This window comes from Seriola aureovittata, chromosome 8, assembly GCF_021018895.1.
Source record: "Seriola aureovittata isolate HTS-2021-v1 ecotype China chromosome 8, ASM2101889v1, whole genome shotgun sequence".
Taxonomy (NCBI): domain Eukaryota; kingdom Metazoa; phylum Chordata; class Actinopteri; order Carangiformes; family Carangidae; genus Seriola; species Seriola aureovittata.
The window spans coordinates 17,122,157-17,143,006 of record NC_079371.1 but is presented as its reverse complement, the minus strand read 5'-3'; the positions used below and the strand labels follow the sequence as shown (position 1 = coordinate 17,143,006).

Here is a 20,850-nt window from a genome sequence, read left to right as displayed (position 1 = left end):
ACGAATTTTGCTGTTAATGTTGGTAACACGTTTGAGCTAAAAGCAACTAACACAGTTCTTAGTTGTCATGTTGCCTGTTTATAGGGATTTTAGAATTTTAAGACCATTATGAAGCCAGTTAGAGAAACATTTATAAAACCAATTCCAGCAGTGAAACAGCAGAAAACTTAATTGGTAGTATTTTTTCACCAAAATGCTATGTGAAAAGAGGCTACTGCTAAAACAATTACTTGGTTAATGGTTTACTCAAATGACAGAAAACTGTCAGGTATTTTAATGAGTGATTGTTATTTATTGGCAGAATTCAAAGTATTTGCTCCCAAATGTTAGGAAATATCTGTTTGGTATCATTGTAAACCTATTATCTTTATTGGACTGTTGGTTCAAAACAAGCAATCTGACATCACCTCAGGATCTGAAATGAATCAAAAAATAATAAATGAATTGATAGTGAAAATAACTGTTAGTTAAAGCCCTATTTCAGATGTTTGAATAGTTTTCCCATGTCTTATAGATACCCTGGCAGCACATGCAAAGAGCTTTGGTGAGTAAAAATACACATCAAGCAAACAGTAATTTTTGTAAACTTTATTGTGAAAAATCAAACAGACTGCTAAGATCAATATATATATTGATACAATGTTAATGGCCAGTAGTTCTGTTCAGCTGCAATTGTGATTCTTGAACAATGTTGTTGGAAGTCTTCAGTTCACTCAGCCCATGGGACAGATTGGTGACCAAACCCATGACTTAAAAAAAAACAAAAAACAAAAGCGCCCTCTATGAAGTCCTTCTGATCATTACCTTGTGGTGTACAAAAAGAAAAGACTTCTTACTCTAAAACCAAAATAAAAAAACTAAAAGTACAAAACTTTGGTCTGCTTCCCTTCACTGGCTGCTTCGCAAATTCATTTCAGCCACAGAGGGCAGAAGCAATCAGCTGTTTAAAAACTCCAACAACAACAAAAAAAATCTACAAAAACAGGTTAACCTCTCTCCTATTGAAAAAAAATTATATCAACGTCATCAAAATAGGAAAGTTAAACCAGTACTCACATTTTGTCAGTCGTTTATGTGGTAGCTGAACCTCTGCTCCAAAGGCACGTCAGCTTTTACCTCCCTTACTCTCACTTCATACATATACAATGAGAACAACAGAACAAACACACTGACCTTAAATACAGAGTTAATTGAAAAAAAAAAGAAAAAAAAAAGAAAAAGGAAAACAACAAGACGAGTTTGAGCGTACTGTGTAACAGCGATAAAGGACATCCTTCATCGAAGCAGTGTCTAGCCCCTCCCAGTCTAATCCCTCCCCAAAATAAATGTTCTCTTTCCCAAGAACAAATCTTCACTGCCCTCCAAAAACCTACACTCTATCTTTGTACTCTGCACTCTGCAGCTTGTACGTGTGCATGTAGGTATGTAATGTATACTGTGTGTGTGTACGTAGTGGAGTGGTCTTCAGAGGCTGGTTGTCTTGGGTTGTTAAGTGAGAGGAACTAAGGGCGTGCTAGTTTAGGTTCATGGGCCTTCAGTGTCCCAACAGCATCCTTCACTGCATGATAGATGATGTTCTTCACCTGAGGAAGATGACAGGAAAAGTCTGTTAAAACAGTGACAGACATGGAAACAATCTCCTCTCTCAGAACAATAACACCTCAAACTGACTAGGGTTGGGTATGACTTTCCTCAATACAAGTGCAAACCAAGAGGTAACCTCCCAGGCTGAAGTGTAGCTTACATGGAAGTACTAAAAACTGCACTTCTTCGAATGGCCATTTGAGACCGGCTCAAAAAGTGAGTCAATCCCCATAGACGCCCATGTTAAAATGCCCAACTTCACAGCAGAAATAAACATGTTTACAGCCTGTTACAAAAAACAGTTTGGTCTGTATGGCTAATTTACTCCTTCATGACAAGTGTATGGGGGGTGAATTTTTATATAAATCACTAATTTTATTAAGGCTTAAAGTTCAGCATAATTGAGGGCGTGCCGCATAGAGTGACAGTTGGTTGAGTGATTGCCACAAGCTGGCATGTACCAAAGTCTCAGCTCCACGCAGACCCCGCCTCTTTACTCATTTTTGGATTAGCCGAGAGTTTGGCCGAAGTCAGGTACTGGCAAGATGGCGACGGCAGAACAACCCACTCTGAGCTTCAAAACCGTTCTTCAGAAACTTATTTTGTTGCTATGGCTATTTAAGATTCCTTTAATGATACATGCAATGGAGATATCCATCGTTGGTTACTGTCCAATACGACATTTCTTAACAGAATCCTGTCAGAAGAATTTCACTGATATTAATTACAGTTTGATATCACAAACCGACAAACGTATGCCTCCATCACTTATTCTTGCTCTTGTACCACTCTGCTACCAGCGTGCACATGTTTAAGGCTACATCCGAACCACTAAGTCTTATGGACAGAGATCGTTTTCGTTTTAAAATGAAAATGTAGTAGTGTTGATGTATCCTAAGGCACACATTTGCCTGCAGCATTAAGGCAGGTAAAAAATAGTTTCTGCTTACTACTCTTCCTAAAGGCACCTTCATGTGCTGTTTGAAAGATTTTAAAATTCACTTCACTAAAAGGAAAGATTCAGCCCAACACATACATTCTTGAAGAAAATGGATTTAAAAATAAAAATTGCTATAAGCCAACATGTAGTTATAAGCTGCTTGGAATGTACTGATATTTCATTTTGCTGCATTCCTTTTTTCAGTATGATATAAATTGTATTGGTTGAACTTGATTTCCATCAGTTCATACTTTTATTTAATTCCTCTAAGCAACTAATAAACCTAGCCTGAATTGAAGACTCCTCTTGAACTTCAGACCAGCAGATTATAAAGATGTGAACATAGAGTTACATAAACTGTGGAGTACTGCTTAGGAACAACACTAAACAAAGATCATTCTCTAGTTACATAAATGGGAATGTGACAGTGAACTACATGTAAGAAATACACGCCAACCTGTAGCTTGTCTTCGTGGTTTGTATGAGTAGTGGACAGGTGTCTGAACTCCTGGGTCAGTCTGAAACAGTGCCTCACATGTTCAGGAGAAACAAAGTCCTCGGCCACTTTGATACAGCTGTACAGGTTGTGCACCTGGGAGGGGAAGAGCATGAATGAATGAACAAATGTGTTAGCGAGATAAGATAACACAGACATGAATCATGGAACATTCATAGATGATGAGCTATGTAAAGCAGGTTCTCAGTCTGACCTGGTGCGGCGCTCCAGCAGGGATGAATACAGCATCTCCTAAGAACTGTACAATGGCCCAGCCCTGGACGCCATATTCTTCATAGAGCCTGCGACGGAGCACCTGGTCCAGGTACCAGCTCTGGTCGTGAATGGGGTCATGGTCTGGAGGGTTTTCTTGACCCTGCTCCTCTCCCACCTGACACAGATGTAGATAAACCATACCAGACATAATGCAAGTGATTAATCTGAACCACACGAATATTTTTGGTTGTTGCTGGAAACCAGCTGATGATATCTCTGATTTTTGTACATTGCAATGGCTGTGTACGGACCTGTGACATCAGGTCGTAGGTAGTGCAACACTGTCTTTGTAAAGGACCCTGGGTCTGAGGTCAAAATATGTCACATGTTCAGCCAATGATAGTAAAGCTTGAGAGATCAGATGCTACTGACCTTGCGGAGCAGTTCTCTGATCTTCTCAGCATCCTTGGCAGCGTAGATGTGCCAGAGTGCTCCAGGTTTCTCCTTTCCCTCGTACACCCTTCGCTTCGTCATTTCATCCACATCGCCCTCCTCGATGGTGGTCATGACCTCTGGTAGACCAGACATAAACAACAACGCACAGACATACAGGGCACCAAAGGGTCAACAGCATTGTCTCTTTGATGAAAGGATTTTTTAGTAAAGGTTTCTTCTTAATTGGCCTCATGAATTCACTTCAGAGCTGTGGTTGCTGATAATTCAGCATTACTTAAACACTACTGTCTCTAATTGTATCAAGCCTCTATTCAGAGACAGTGACATGAACTGTCAAGATGCATTTCCCATCTTTCATAACATAACTCTTAAACAACTAAATTAATGTACATCCATCATATTGTTGGCACAGGGCTGTAGTTCTCAACTGGTGGTGTGTGGCCCTGAAATGGGTCACAAGTCCATTATAAGTGGACTGCAGGATTAAGTGCCATAGCAGTTTAATTCAGAAGTGGACATATTTACCACAGCTGCTATTAAACCGCTGTCTACAGCTGCATCATGTGGCTGTCATGACAAACATTCCAAGCAGCAGTCCTGTGTGTTTCCCCCCAAAGAACTGTGATAAAAAAAAAAGAAAACATGCCTTTGGCAAAAACATGACAAAGCCACAAGAGGAATAATGTTGCTGAGGCACAAAAGCATTGCAGGTTATAGAACTAATAATTTTGAGAAATCAATGAAAATGGTTCAATTTGTCAATGTTTGAGGTGTGACTACAAACATATATGGATCCTGTGGTTGGACCAGTTGAGAACCACTGGGGCAAAGAAAAGGAAAAGTTACAGACTACACAATCACACTTACTGACACAACATTCACATCCACAGCCTAAGGTTGATTGTACAGAGCAGCTACTGTAACACTACTGACTGCAAGAGTATTAACATCCCATTTTAGAACGGATTCACGAGTTGTTCAGAAAGATGGTGAGTGAAAACAAACACATTAATCACTTATGTATTTGCTTCAGTGGACCTATGCCTTTGGTCAGCCAAAGGCCTCTTATTCCCGATGTTTCTCTTTGCTTTCTAATCATGTGCGTGCATCTGACGACAACAGTGTCTGTTGGGTGTATACTGGAACACTAATTATTGTTTATAAATCTTACAAGTGAATGCATGAAGCAAGACGCCGGCTAAAGCTGTATTGATTCAAAATGAACAACCTGCAAGGTGAATGCAAGAGCGAGCAGCCATGCTGATATTCCAAGTGGCTAACGTCAGGCCACTTACATGTTTCAAATGATAAGCCATGTTTGAGATTAACAAATGTTTTCTTTCAGAGTTTGCATGTCACCTTCTTCGGGTCGTCCTTTATCCTCTCAAAATGATCCCACACTTTGGAGTTCCGGCCTGAACGAGTGGCATGTAATTGCCGTAGCAGACTGTCCTGTGTTTCCTATGTGTTTCGATATTTGAGTTAGTGTGCCTGGGCCAGGAGTTGTTGGCTTGCCCCATTTGTCAGACATGCACCTTAGGCAAATAAAGAAATGGCTATACTACGTCTCTATGTCTCGTTTATTATTTTATTACTGAATACATCCAGTTAGCTTGGTTACATTACTATCTAATAACTGCTGGAACCAGTGGTTTGATTTTGATTTGATTTATTTTTCTCTGCAACCAACCAATCAAATCCTGGTCAACTAAGACAAGACCTTCTGATAAACATTTGTTCGACTATTAAGGGGGAAGCTTGTGTATGACATCTGCATGCCTGCGATCATACTGTTGGGTGTGTCTCAGTGTCACTGTGATGAGTGAGAGGAAGCCTGGGAGGAAATAGGGATGCCAATTCTAGATGCCCTTCATTCAAACTTTTCTCTCATAGTGTAAGGACCAGAGCACAGCTCACCCAAAGCTAGCAGGAACTGAAGATACTCCCACTGCTGTAATTATATGAGATCTTGTTTGAACTCCATGTCAATTCATTGACGTCACGTTACTGCATGGAACTCAAACCGTACACATATTTCATAACCCTAACCCTGAAATCAACTCAGAAGAAGAAACTGTAGAAATTAAAAGGGCAACGACAAGAATTTCAATACCATCTGTTAATTCAGTTAAGGTGTAAATAAATGTGGCATTTACATAGAAATGTAGAACAGGGTACAAAATATGCCCCAGTACAAACTGACAGATGGGTCCCATTGCTCTGGCCCCTACTGCACAGATAATAACAGAAGGATGGGGTGGAGGAGTGAAGAAGGGGAGTTAGTCAAGCAGAAGGGCATGCTACAGAAGTGATACAATTTAAAGTCTACAGACCTTTGCGTCCAGAGATATCTGCCTCTGTGAATGAGAAATTTTGCCACAATGTAAATGAGTGAGACCCACTGGAGGGTCTTTTCACGGTCCTATCCAAGCGTTTCAAGCCTGGACGAACTAAAACAATATAAGCATGATGTTCAGAAGACAGCTCTGAAAATATTCTACAAGATTGTTTGGGAGAGATCAGTGAGACGAAGGATAAATGAGTAATATCCAATGTTTGAAACAAGTTTTTTCTTTTATATTATATTATATTCTACAGAATGTCTTGGATAAGGGGAAGAAAATCAAATAATTTGCAAATAACATTGTAAATTGCATTTTGCATACTAAAATTATTATTGCTTTTGGAAAGTAATTAGTGCTTTAATAACATTTAGTGGCTCAATTAATGATGTGGTGCTACAAGTGTTACACGTGAGTGTGTGTGTGTGTGTGTGTGTGTGTGTGTGTGTGTGTGTGTGTGTGTGTGTGTGTGTGTGAGAGAGAGAGACACAGAGAGAAAGACCATGACAGACAGGGAGAGAGAGACAGGGTGTGTTTATGTTCACTGACCTTGATCCTGGTCACCGTCTCCTTGGGGGATGCCGACATAGACCATGACGTTGACTGCATCAGATACGTCCAGATGGAGGTTCGTGGTTCCCACCTTCCTGTCTTCAGTCGAGATTAACCCTGAGGGAGAAACGGACAGCGGGAGAGAGGAGATGAAGACAAATACAGAATATAATGGAAGAAAGTGAAGAAAGAGACATCTAAGTGAGTTGACAGGTAATGAATAATTTGGCCAATCCTTCTCACCATAGGCGTTGTACATCTTAGGACCGAGGTCAGGACGCACAAAAAAGTTGGGCAGACGGGCGGCAAGGTTAAGACGACCGTCTCTTTTTGTGTACTCAGGCAAGGGGAGGTTATCCATCAGATCGTCAAACCTGGGAAAAGTATGTGAAATGAATCAAATAAATGACTGATGATGCAAATGTGTTCCACGATGTTCACGTGGCTCGTGTGGAAATAGTATTATGACCAAAATATGGTGGTTATTCCACATTTCAACACGTTTAAGAGCATGTGAAGATACCGAAATGAGATACATATCATTAAATTATCAGGATCCTGTAATGGCTCAAAAATCCATGAATGAATACAGCTGAATCCATATGTGCCAGCCATTAAATGATGTGATTTAAAAACCGTGAACTCATTTTAGCAAGATATTTATGAATCTCATTTAATTGTGTATATTGTGCATGTATATTCAATTTATATAAAATAACCTCAGATAGTATATGTTATTATTACATACAATTAGTGTAATGCAAATTTGTGAACAAATACACAAGAGACATAAAAAGCAACATATTTCTGGGTTCCTCACCGTGTGGGCATCATGTCCCTGAAGTCTTCACCTGGAGGCCAATCCTTTAACTTCAACACCATGGGCTGGCCGTCAGCATCTTGCAGTCGCTCTGCATTTACAAAAAACACATTAGTCATCATAACATAGTGGCTGGCACATCAATCCAAACAACAAAGAAGAATAATTGGTAACATTTATTTGGATAGTTCATCTACAGAGATTTTACAAATACTCTCTAACTCTTTTATTAATTCACCCTAATCATTAAGTGGTTTACTAATCGTTGGCTGAATACTCTCTGCAGGCAAAGTATCCAACTAATCATTCAGCAAAAATAGTTAGAATACTCACTCGAGATGACCTGGAAGCCGTCCCAGAAGTCTCGCACCTTCACATCAGAGATGATAGCACAGTTTCTGCAGTTGACCAGGTCTACATCCTGGTCTCCAAACTCCTCACTGAAGGCTTCCGGCCGCCACAAATTAGCTTTCAGGCGTTTATGTATCCCTGACACCAACACAGGCTGGACACAAAGGAGAAGAGATTAGACAAATGACAAAGCAACAGAAGGCAATGCAGTAAAAGTTAAACCCATGTTTCTCTGACAGCCAACTATCTGGCATTGCCATATTTCATCATCATCATCCTGCAGAAAATCGAGTTTCAGTAATTGTTGTTCTTACTTGTCCCTGCTTCCAGCACTCCCTGAAGATCTTCCAGTTGTTGCTGTTGCTGGGATCCTGTAGGCAGAGGAGCCGTCCATCACAGAGCCACGAGTGTGAGGTATGTGGTTCTAAAACACTGAGGCCCATTACTCCATCCTTGCGACCACCCAATACACCAAGCTCGCCACCTTCAGAGGCCCCAGTGCGACGGCCTTCTGCCTTCTTGGTCTCCACCACGGAGGCGATGATGTGATCCAGGAAGTTCGGGAGGCTGCTCTTCAGCTTGTCACTCTGACAGGCGAAAGAGGATTTTGTTATTCAGCTATGTAGTTGTACTTAAAGGTGATTCATTTGAAGTAAAAGCCTCTATTTTCTTTGGAAGTAACCCCTTTTTTGTAGTTTGCACCATGGCATTTTCAAATTAAAAGTTCTGGTTCATTACTACACCAGCAGATGGCAGTAACACAATTTGTAATCAATTCAGTTCATAAAATAAAACAAAATAAAACTGAGAAGAAGTATAAGAATATAAGATAAACACAAATTTAAGATATAAAACAAAAATATGAACAATGAAACAAACAATAAGAACAATAGTGCTCAAAAAATGTGGGATGTAGGAGAGATGTGCCTGTTCTACATTGTAAGAAAACTTTCCATACGTAAACAGACATAAATTTTGAAAAGACGTGTACACTTGGACCACTTCATAAACCTACATGGAATAATAAAGGTTAATACGTACACCTGCTGAGGTAAAGACTGAGGGGAATGGTACCCCACTTTCTCCAGGGCCCTGGGGGAGTTTGCCCGGTCCGGAGTTGAGCAGATCCCGGAGACTGGAACCTTCAGGTTTAGACTGGGCCATGCTGGAGCCCAGTAACAGGCTGTTAAATAACTTAGGGCTAGAAGCAGAAGGCTTTGACAGGGCACTGAGTGAGTCCAGGCCAAAGGGAGGCCGGCTGTCTCGACTCATCATGGAGCGAAGTGAACCGGATTCTGGAAGAAGATGGCAAGAAGATGGTGACTTCAACTTTACTATAGATTCTGACCTTTTTATGCGCTTAGATTATACTGACTCTACATTGCCTCTTTCCTACTTACCCTTGGTGTCATCCTTGGCTTTCTGTGTGGCCAAGTCTGCCAGCCAATGCAGAGCAGAGCTGTTGCCCTCTCCTGATGAGCGTGACTCCTTGGCAGAGGACTGGGTGAGGTTACAGGGGGAGGATGTACCACTGGTGGAGTTACTAGTACTGCCCACACTTTCCCCACCCCCACTGTCTGATGGTGCTGCTGTTTGTGTAGTTTCTGTTTTAATCGCCAACACTTCTCCCTCTGCTTTTGGAGTGGTGCCAATACCTGAAGCTGCAGCTGCAAGGCCACCGCCACCACCACCGCTCGTTGTAGACTGCTGAGACAAGCACCACCAGATGTTAGAGCCTTCAAGTTAACACTTAAAATAGAGAAATACAGACTCAGAGAAGGATGCTGTAGCACAAAAGTACCTGTGAAATCCCATTGGGAGCACTAGGGCGCACTAGAGGCTTGGTGTGTCTACTGGCACAGGGACAATTGGCCTTTATACCCCACTTGCCCCTTGCTGAATGAACCATGTCTCCTATGTTGTAAAGAGCTAAAAGAGAAAGGCAATGAAATCAGTCATTACAGCTTTTATTATACCCACACAATATCATATTTAATACTTAATGCTCGTGGGCTGTGGATTTATAGATTTATGATTCAATCATGATGTAAATGTTACCTGTCCCGGGTATAATCTGCGTAGGCATGAGGTTCTGTGGCTCATGAGGTTGACCTTTGGCACATTTCAACCATGAGAAAACCTCATCCTCCGGACCTTCATCTACATCTAAAGGAAAGAACATGTTAGCCTGTGAGTTTCAAAAGCACTAACCCTAAAAACACGTCACTAAGTATCAACCTTGTCAACATGTTTCTGTTATTGTAATAAAATAAATAAATAAAACACAACAAAAGAAAACAAGTTAGGTTAACACAGTAACGATGTAGTTAACAGGTTAACTTAAACTCTAAATGTCACTGTAATGACTCACCCTCCCTTGGCCTGTTCCTGCGGAGTCGATAGCAGTCAAGACACACTCCAAAGCCACACTTGCGGCAGACCCAGTGGATGTTGAACAGGGTGGTCTCACACACGTCACACATTTCTCTGACGCCTCGCACGGCACGTTTCCACGCCACTTTCTCTGAAGGACAAGCCAAAGGAAAAACAATAAACAGGATTACACACTTGACACTTCTGACAGGTTGAGTGTGGAGACAAAAATGTAGGACGAAAGCACAAGACACTAAATGTGAAGAAAACATGAGCTCGGACAAGATCAGCGAGATGCCTTTATACTCACGGTGAGGTTCCACCATCATCATGGCTTCCTTCTCAGACATGACCAACTGGCAGAACTGGTCTCCCACATTGGCCAGGATGTACTTGGATGTATCGAGGTCAAGCCCCTCTTGGACAGCTGGTGCAGGTAGCCACAGTCCCATAGCCATGGAGTCACTCTGCTGAGGACTCAGGAAGCCTTCTACACGCAGTACACCTTTACGAGTGAAAGCCAACCTGGTCACAGGGGGAAAAAAAAAAATTCAATAAATCATAGTTTCTAATGATAGCATAATTTATTCTGATAACTGCTCTTTATGATACTCTAACACAAAGTTAGAAAATATTGCAACAACCATCATATAATCCACACCTTCTGAAGTGGAAGAAACGACAGGCTACATTTGGGTCATCGTCATCATCGCTGTCTTCGTCTGTATTCCGATATTTACGGTAACGCTCCAGGCGGCACTCGCGGCACTTGTGCAAGTGAGGGGCCACATTGATGCAGGAACCATCCTGGAGAAAGGACTCACCAGACTGCTTCAAACGACGCACCTTGCTCTGGTCTTTTAACACAGACTGGCCCACTGGAGGAAACAACTTGGTGTTAATTCGGTTGCTCAGTTTGTTACCACAAAGGATTCAGAAGGTTCCTAACAGTGGATAAGACTTACCTTTGAAAGGCTTGTTACGTGGACGGCTCTTAGAAGCCCCTTGGACTTTAGTTTTCTGCAACATGGCCCCATCCTTGGCAGGGTGTGGTGGCCCTCCTGGGACTTGGCCTTTCTCCAGGCCCTCCTCATTCTCACTCAGGTCTGACAGGTCACTGTTGCTGCTGGAGTCAGAGTCACGTTTGGATGAATGGCCTCTTTCCTCCAGGGTAAACTTCTGAGACTGGCTCTGGTCAAAGGACACGGGCACTTCCTCCATTCCACCAGGGCCAGTGCTTCCAAACATGGGGCAGCCTGAGGTGGATGTAGGCATCTCTCCAGCCTCTTGCTCCTCCTTTGTCACAGCCCCCTCACTCTGTGACCTCTGAGATGAAGCTGGTGCAGGAGAGGAGGAAGAGCTCGGTGAAGCAGCTGCTGAGAGTGCTGGGAAAGGGGAAGACAGAATCCCCTTAGGTGGCTCTGCCATAGTGAAGAGGTTTGGCTTGCTGTCTGAGGCAGGACCCAGGGTCTGTGGCTCAGCCCCACTGAGTCCAGCAAAGGGCGTGTGGGAGGTTTTGTCCCCATATGCCAGAAATGGATTAGTAGGCTCTTGTGAGGCTTGCAGAAAAAGGTTCTGGTGGCTATCTGAAGTATTAAAACCAGATTGCAGTCCTAAGCCCCCCGCTGAAGTTCCATTATTACTGCTCTTCTTGGAAGTACTTTGACCACCAACACTTAGACCCGAGCCTCTTCCTACTGCAGAGCCACCCATGCCCTGGAAGGCTGGTGATGATTTGTTGAGCACACCATTTCCCGTTGGATGGGTCTCAGGCACTTTGGGCTGCTCAGGCTTTTTCAGCCCTTCAGTGGAGGTTGCAGGCTTGAAAAGGCTTGGGGGCTCTTTACTCAGGCTCTCAGACACTGCGGTGAAGTAATTGGTGTCCTTGGATTGGGTCTGACCAGCAGTTAGGCTTGGACTGGAGCCTGAATTCTGGGTCATGCACTGGAAAAACAAGTTTTGGTCTTGCTGGGATTGAGTCTCGTTCTTTGCTCCACCAAAGCCAAAGCCAAAAGGCCGGGGAGCATCCTGGGAGGTTGTGGTAGTGGTAGGAGCTCCATTGGTCTGAGAGGTAACGTCTCCAAATACAGGAGCAGCGGGCACAGCCTGAGGCAAACGAAAACCCAAGGCAGTTTTAGAGCCCTGAGAAACAAAACAATATGGTGAAGTAAAATGATATTAACAACAGATACAAAACTATGGTGAAATCACATAATGGTACTGACGGTATTGATCATATTGATTTTCTTACCTCAGTCTGGCTTCCCCAGGTGGGGGCTTTAGGACTAAAACCCACAGAGGCAGAAAGTGCCACACTAGGGACACTGTCATGTGACCAAGAAATGGTGACAGGGCCCGGGGAAACAAGAGCAGCTGTTTTGGAAAAGGCCGACTGGGAGGCCTCCTCTCGGTCTGGCTGGGGGGATGGGGAGGCCTTGGGGGCAGGAGCACCAGGGACCAGGCTTGGCATCTGGCCTAGTGAAGGAAAAGATGTGGTGGAGAAGGGAGAGGGGGCTGGTTTGAGGGGAGGAGGGGTGGGGGTGAGGGTAACGTTGGTGGTGGAGTCTGCTGCCCCTTGTGTGGAGAGTGAGCGACCGTTTTCTTTGACGTGGGCTGGATAACGAGGAGGAGTAGCATTTGATTGGTCCATTTGGAGTGAGGAATTGGTGTTGGGGGATGACACTCTGCCCTGAGGAAAGCTTCCTTCTGAAGAGCTTCCGTTTTTGGTTGTGCTGCTGACTCTTTCGCCGGAGTCTCCAACCCAGATCCCCATCCCATCCACTGGGGTTTTGTTGGAGTCACCACAGTTTTGTGCATCAGCTCCCGCGTCTCCTGCTCCTTTAAAACGTTTCAAGTTCAAGTCATCCTCACCTTCGGAGGCAGTCCTACGTCTGCGTCCACTGTCAGCCTTCATTGTTTCACTGTCCTTCCTTCGCCGCCCATTCTTGCCAAGCTAAAAAGGAAGAAAATGTTAAGAAGTTGTTCTATTAATACATTTTAAAAAGTCCAAATCTGAAAATACTTTCACCACTTTAACAAAATATATAGCAGGGTACAACCAATTACACAGTATAGTTAGGTTCATAATATGAAAACCTTACCTCCTCCTCTGCCAGCATGACATGTATCACACGAGGATCTACGATCTGATTTTCTTCTCCCTACAGCACAAAGGTGGTATTTAAGTGGCATCCTTTAACACCATGGCCAGAATTTATTCAGGCAAAAAATAAGCGTTATTTACCTTATCCAAGGTAATCTCCATAATGTGTGAGATGGGGTCGTGCTGTGAGACCAGTCCTAAGGCCCAGCACTCCTCAAACTCTGGCTGGTACACACGAACCCTTCGTCCTTGAATAGTGTATGATCCTGAGGGCAAGTACAGTGAGAAAAATTGTTAATGAGTTACATTCTGGTAGATTTAAAACATATGCAGGGGATGTAAAAAAGATGGTACACTAGTACTCATATTTAAATTATTATATAGATTTGTTTTCTTTCAAGAGTGAAAGCATCAACATAAATAGCTAAGCAGCATCAGCAGCATCTTGCCTGCACTGTGCAACAGTATCCAGTCTGCATCTCCGTGACAACTATTGCAGCAGGCATCCGATGCATATTGCATCCGATGAATCTACACTTTGCTTTATCAACAACATTTTCTGCATCAGAAACACAATAATTTGGAGTCACTGTTGTTAGTCCATCAATATCATGACTGCTTAACATCATCTTCTTTAACTACATCTATGATAAATGCCAGTTTAAGCATTTCAGCAATTCCAGTGTTACTAACTTGAGCATGTGCCAAAAATTACAACATTACACATGAAACATTGAGACAAAATACCCCAGAGAACACATGGAGGTAGTAAAGGAAAACAACATAAAAACTTGTGAACGTGGAGTCTCACCCTTCCTGAAGATCTCCTGCAGTTCAAAGTCAGTGTGCCAGCTGGAGATGGCAGCCTGCAGAGATGGCTGCTCCAACAGCAAAGGGTGTCTTATGTCTTTATCAACCTGTAGAAGGACACAATGCACACTGTCCTGAAAAAGTTCTAGCTGTTCAGCAATAATGTGGAACAATAATGTGGGAAACTGGAATATTACATGAAAGAAAAGAACGCCAGTGTTGCAACTAACAGTTATTAATTCATTGGTTCATCGTATTAATTTAAAAATGCCAAGTGACCTGCACAAAAAGGATATTTGTTGTGTCTGATAAACAGTCACAAACTAAAGGTATTCAGTTTACAGTCATAAGAAGCAGAAAAGAGCAAGGAAATCATATCTGAGAAGCTGAAGCAGAAAATGTTTCTACTAAAGGATTAACAAACACTGTAAAACAAATGTACACACCTCAAACCTCTGGACAGTTTTGTTATCAGGCAGGAACTCAAAATTCTTGCTTCCAAAATACTCCACAGGAACCAATAATCCTAAACCCACTCTATCCACAAGGGAGCGGAAGGCCTGAGGGAAAAGACAAAACCATTCAATTCTTCGACCCTGTAGAAAACTACTAATCTGTATTCACTTCAGCAGCAAAAGGGCCAGAGGAAAATGACCTTTTTACATCTTTTTCTTCAGCTCATAATAACCACATGGACACATTAACTGAGTTAGCACATAGGCTGAAGCGCAAGCACGGGAAAATGGCCATCTGCACTGGGCACAAACAGAAACAAGCTGTGACTACAGTTGTGAGCCCAGTCCAGCGAGAAAGGTAGGCCTGGGAAATTAAAAGTGTCTGACACAAGAGTTTGGGGAAAAGTGCAAATTTCATTTTCAAATCAATCACAGTGACCTGGAAATTCAAATATGTGTATTCAGATCAAAGTCACATCAATAGTTATCCAATTTATTGTCAATTTATTCCCACATATAAAATTGACCTTAAACACATTTTAAGATATCAGAGTACATGCAACGTTTTCCACAATTACATGTTCACATTACATATCTAATCTGTGCCACAGGGCTAAAAATATAAATTGATCCATTTTTGATTTGTCATAGGCAACGTAAAGCCAAACTAAGAGCTTAGGTTACTGAATGGAACTATGATTGCCAAATAGGACTGAGTGTATCTGGCAGCCTTGTGCTGATGACCCACTTCAACCAGCAGCCTTGATCGTTTCAAGGCTTGAGTTGTATGCATGAAGCAGACAGTTTGCTCACATCCGCTGTCCAACTGATCACTCACCAGAGCAGGCCAGGCAGTCGCTGATGCTGGGGCTCCAGTAGTCCCAGTACCATCACTCCGATTGGCCCAAACAATAGAGTCTTCTACCAACACAGCTTTCACCCCTACATCGTACACCTGCACCCAGGAACAACGCTGCGAAGCATTCTCAAACTCTAAAAACACCTGCAGTTAGAAAAACGGAGAGAGTCAGAACACAAACATGAGAACTTTTCAGATATAAGACAGCTACAGTTAGTGAACTAGAGTGCTACCTGAGGAGGTGACTAAACGTTTCATTAAATCAAAACTCAAATTCGAGCAACTATAGTAAATATAATTATTAAAAAATACAGTGCAGTGTGGAAACATGTTCAACTTAACATTTTCTGGGAAACACAACACATTTTCATAACTGCAACGACACTTTTTCCAAAAGTTTTCCACCGCATGGTACTGACACAACTCTCCTCGCTTTTTGTACCAGGTACTTCTTTTTCCGCTTCATATAGTACTCACTTAGTGCAGCATCGTTACTATAGCGATGATGCACAACGCTATCGTGATGTCATTTTCAACACAACACATAAATGAACAATGGAGGATTTTGTAAAGCTGCACCAGCCTGGATTTGTGGGTTGCCACACTGGAGGTAACAGAAATGTAACAGGCTATAACGAGCAGTGTTCAGTTGCCTGGTTGGCAATGATGACGCAATACCATTTATGTCATCCTTTTGTTTGTAAACTTTTCATGTCATGCCATTTGTAACAATACGACAGATCTGTGTACATCTAAGTTTGTATATGTCACGCACTGGTACAATATGATCATACACAACTTTATCTTGTTCACATTTTTTACAAATCAGACTTCAGAGTGGCCTTGTACTGCGAGAGCAACACAGAGTAGGATAAGTTAGATAACACAGAAGGAGGAGGTGACTGACTGGGTGACTGTCCCTCTGGCAGGATCATAAGGAGAAGTGCCTGTCAATCAGTTATCTTGTTACTTTTGTTAAAAAGAAAAACTTGATGATTATATGGCAGACACAGACCTTAGAAAGGCAACATTAAGATAATGGCTTCAAGCATAAGAGTCCACTGTTGATGACTTAATGCAAATAAAATGGTATTTATTCAGTATGCAGTATCTGCTGTACTTAAAGTATTTTTTAATGTTATATACTTTGTAACTGTATTCTAGTTTTTTTTTCACACAAACTGGTTGTTAAGTCTGTTTTATTTGAATTAAGAAGATGATATGCACAAATCAGGGAAGCTCAAATTTTCATAATCCTTCATTTAACTAGGTAGCCTGGGTGAGTATGACTGGCCTTTCTTAGAAACACCCAGACAGATAGACACTAATAACCCATACAGGATGCCCAGCACAATCACAGAGAAGAAGCTCAACTCAAGCAGTTTGAGCACTAAGAAGTCCAAAGACATTCTTTAAGAACATGTCGCATTTACTATAATCATCTCTCTTAATGCAAGATATTTTTGTCATGCATCCTCTTTTCTGTTTTAAAATAACAGAATGAAACTGGTATGCGCCGATTAACAATGGATAATCCAACTGAACAATAAACTCCTTGGGCAATACTTCAAAATTTAAATGAACAACTGCACATGGTTTAACTTCACAACACACAGACCTGGGCTCATGTGCTGAGTGAGAGATTTTTGACCACTGACTTTTATCACACTTTCTGGAGACACCACAACACCTCGTATTTGTCACAGTTGTAAAACATAGATAAATGAAGTTTATTATTTTGTGGATTTGAGAGAAGTAACACACAGCAGACACCGCTAAGCCTTTGACTACAGCTGCTTTATGTAACAGAGAAAGCTGTGAGAAACTTATCAGCGTGCCTGACTCCCACTGCTGCTTCTAGTAAAATCAGATTTGTTTAAACTCAGGGTGGGAATTTCTTGAAATGTTATTGATTAACGCCATTGATGCAACTAACTAACCAATTACCCACCTGCTTCGATTTAAAAAGAACAAGAGTTGTAGAGTGAGTAAGAGAGAAAGAGAAGTTAAATTGAAGCTGAAACTTGGGTTTAGTTGCTATTTATTTCACTGCGGTTACTTGTGCCAAAGCTGAAAAGCTCCAGTAAAAAAACATTCTGTAGGCAGCAAACTTTCTGAGATAACATCAGGACAACTGCTGGCTACGTAGCCATGCAGCAGAGAGATGACATGGGAATAAAAAAAAAACTGAGCAAATAAAACCCCAAAATATCTGCTAGCTAGATAGCAACATAGGCAACTGAAAATATATGTCTATCCTTTAATTCAGGTCAGTCAACTTTTCAAGTAAAGACGCCCAGAACACAAGTTTTAAATGACTCCCGTTTTTAATGTACGTAAAAATGTAATGTAAAAATTCAGATCCCTGGTCCGATCACAATCACACAGTCAATCAATCATACATTTCTTTCAAACCTTTGAAAGGATTAACTGACAAGTGGTTGTTTAAATTTGGAGTTTTCCGAGTCAGTATTCAACAATGAATCAAACACAAATCCCTGTTGAACTCAATAAGGTGTCACTGCACAGTTCTGTAGATGTCTGGACAAGTAAAAAGACCAATAACAGTGCACTGACTGGCTGCATAGGTATTATGCTTATTATACAGTTATTTCTGTATCACAGATCTGTACACAAATGACCAAGGTGATACTTGAAGACTTGAGGTACCATAAGGTGGTGACATAGCCTTTAAGCAAGGGGTGGGAAATATTGACAGAAATCAAACCTCCTTATATTATTTTGCCATACTATAGTCCATATTAATTAAGGGTGTAACAGTGTTTTCTTGTGCAGTATTCCATAGTTAAAAGGAATGATAAACAATGTGTATCTGGACCTACTGCCTGAATTTGTGTGGACTTTTTTATTAAAAAGGTTCTGGTATCAACATACCTAGTGTCACGTTCCCATATGTTTAGATTATCACCCAGCTGTACTCAAAACACACGACCTTTCTGCCAACAATCTGCACTGCCATCTTCTTCACAAACCACTTAATCTAGCCCCCTTAAAAGGCTTTTAAAGTTTTAGCACACAAACAGGTTTTTGTGTTTTTTTTTCTACAGATCCAGTTGCCATGCTGGTTATTTTTCAAGCTCCTGTTACATCAGAAAATTGGCATTTGCTCCGGTTGGTTGAGATCAGGTAACAATCGGGAGGCTGGTGGGAATCAGAGAAACAAAACTTTCCATAAAACCCATATTTATTTTCTTAGCTCAAAAACTGAAATGACTACTGGTGACCCATTACATACTCTATGGAGCATGGTAATGACATGAATTTCAAATTTACTGAACAGGTGTGTAGTCCTACATAGTCTTCATTTTGACTTATTTGTTATAATGAAAATAGGTTTTGAAAGTAGACACTAACATGGGAGAGAACCTGTTTTTGACAGTATCTCTATCCCTGTGAATCAGTCCTCAACACAATTGTCTCAACTATCTTGTCAAAGTTCAAAATAATAGGACATAAGACTAATTTCACTCACAGAAAAAAAAGATTTTTAAGCACCAGCCCCATTAAATTTCTACCAATAATGGATCAAATTTTCCAACAAACACCCATTTTGGTGAATGTACATCTAGGAAAAGAGAACCTGTCCTTTTCTGCAAGAGACAAACATACACCCTCCTACTTTACAGGAAATCATTGTTTTGTCTGCTTATTTCCAACAAATAAAAGGTGCATTTCTGCAACAACACAAAGGATCATCACTGATTATTATCTATAAAAAAAATATGAATTGTCCTTTGTTTAATACATACAACAGTCAAAGTGGACATTTATAATTTGTTTAATCCTCACCCTACGTACTGTTAAACTAGATGATTTTATTGATTGAATTCCTGTACAAATCAAGTGTTCACATTAAATTCTGCATTCCTTTAACTATTAAGTGTGCACTTTTATGTAGGTCACCCACCACCCCTTTTTTTTCCACAAATCTCACTCAAACGACCCAGCAATGTAGCTACCCTGCACAACCTACACTAAACATATCATGGGAATATTAGTTTCATTCATTCAAGTTTGTATTAAATTATAAACTTTAGTGTTAGTCTGAACATTTAACAAGATCAACCCCACAGTAAAGTCTTAGAAATTCCTGGTTCACCCTCATATGAACTTGCGAGGCCTTTAACTAGACTATCGCAGCTAATGCTGTTATACACTGCTGCTTTACACCAAACTATTACAATGTCGTGACCGTTTAATTAGATGTAACGCATCTGCGCTTTGCAATTTATTGCTACGAGGTAACGATTAACATTGCTGCAGCTGAATGTAATTAGTTTTAAAAAAAGCTAAAAAGCGAACAAAGCAAAGGCCAAAAAATCCCCGGCCTCGAGTTTAGCTTCGCCTCACTGCCTGCGACTTGTAGTTAGCTATTATATGCATGAGCTAACGTTAATTTTCGACAAATGTACGGACATTGACGATTAAAAACGAGCTCATTAAGGTTAAAAAAAACCCTACTTAATGGCTAGCACACATTTTATATATGTATAGTGGGTTTCTCGCTATGCACTACGGCATCATTTGTATGTAAACACTGACCGTCAGCCCTGCAGCAGTGGTTGTTGTTGTCGCCTCTCCGCTAACCTCCGGGGCGGCCAGGCCCATAACACTCACTGCCCGCACCGTCCCCCGGAGCCAGTCCCGGGCCCAAGCAGCCTGCTCCGGCTCGGATCCGTTCGCGGACCTGCCGTCGTCGAGGAGCAAAAGCAGACGCTTCCCTATCAATTCGAGAGAGTCCCCCATGGTTTGCTCGTAAGCTAGCTGCCTTTAGTGAGCCACCATGAACAGTGTAACTTCTTCGCCTGGGATGGGAACTCAAGTACGGCAGAAGACGAGCAGAAAACGGCTGCAACGACTTTATATTCAACGTTAGCGCACAAGAGAGTTTGTCTCACCCGTTGCACCCGCGGGCACGAAGCGGCGGACCGAGTCACGCCAGGAATTCACAGAGTCGAGATGTTATTGTCCTCGGTGCTAACGCGACTATCCTGCTCTGTCCGCCATTGAGCCCTGCAACAATCAAACGCACTCCTCGTAGACAGGCAGCACTGCGGAGACAGAGAGCGAGTGTGTGTGGAAACAGCGGCCTCTAGCGGCGGGCCTGCGGACCGCACTGGTTCACACTGTGCGCTGTAAGATGCTTTGTTTTTCAGGGTTTTCCGCAGTGTTACAGCGGAGGTGAACCACCTTGCCTAAAATAAAGAAATAAAAAGTTCTGTCTCTTTAATGAAATAAAAAACTATATCCTACTGAATTTTTTGAGACAGATAATCATGTTGATATTTGTTGCAAAGATCTGAACATGGCCGATATTAATTTTTGTTTTTGACAAGTAGCACATAACATAACAAATTACTTATATTCAATCCATGTAGCTATTGTTTAGGCAGTTTCCTACAAGCTAAATGCCTCACAGTTTAGGTGGCTCACCATACATACGGGTGTAAACCAGTCTCTTATTCCAGATGT

General features: G+C 41.7%; 1 protein-coding gene across 3 annotated transcripts; it reads right to left on the bottom strand.

Annotated features, from left to right (window-relative positions):
- Positions 1-573: 573 nt before the first annotated feature.
- Positions 574-20,415, bottom strand: kdm3b (lysine (K)-specific demethylase 3B). 3 transcript variants are annotated; one of them, XM_056382804.1, is made up of 25 exons: positions 19,921-20,415; positions 15,337-15,501; positions 14,490-14,603; positions 14,045-14,150; positions 13,375-13,499; positions 13,232-13,291; positions 12,382-13,083; positions 11,096-12,272; positions 10,792-11,008; positions 10,441-10,655; positions 10,129-10,281; positions 9,816-9,923; positions 9,559-9,686; positions 9,158-9,464; positions 8,799-9,052; positions 8,072-8,344; positions 7,740-7,911; positions 7,407-7,497; positions 6,830-6,960; positions 6,584-6,703; positions 6,026-6,049; positions 3,669-3,808; positions 3,235-3,411; positions 2,982-3,116; positions 574-1,583 (listed from the first exon to the last, which is right to left on the bottom strand). In XM_056382804.1, exons 1-25 carry the CDS (start codon positions 20,122-20,124, stop codon positions 1,503-1,505), a joined length of 5,379 nt encoding a protein of 1,792 aa, XP_056238779.1. In that variant the 5' UTR covers positions 20,125-20,415; the 3' UTR covers positions 574-1,502. The 3 variants fall into 3 exon arrangements, with proteins under 3 accessions (XP_056238779.1, XP_056238780.1, XP_056238781.1); XM_056382805.1 differs by having other exon boundaries at positions 9,158-9,461; XM_056382806.1 differs by having other exon boundaries at positions 11,096-12,236.
- Between the last annotated feature and the right edge of the window lie 435 nt (positions 20,416-20,850).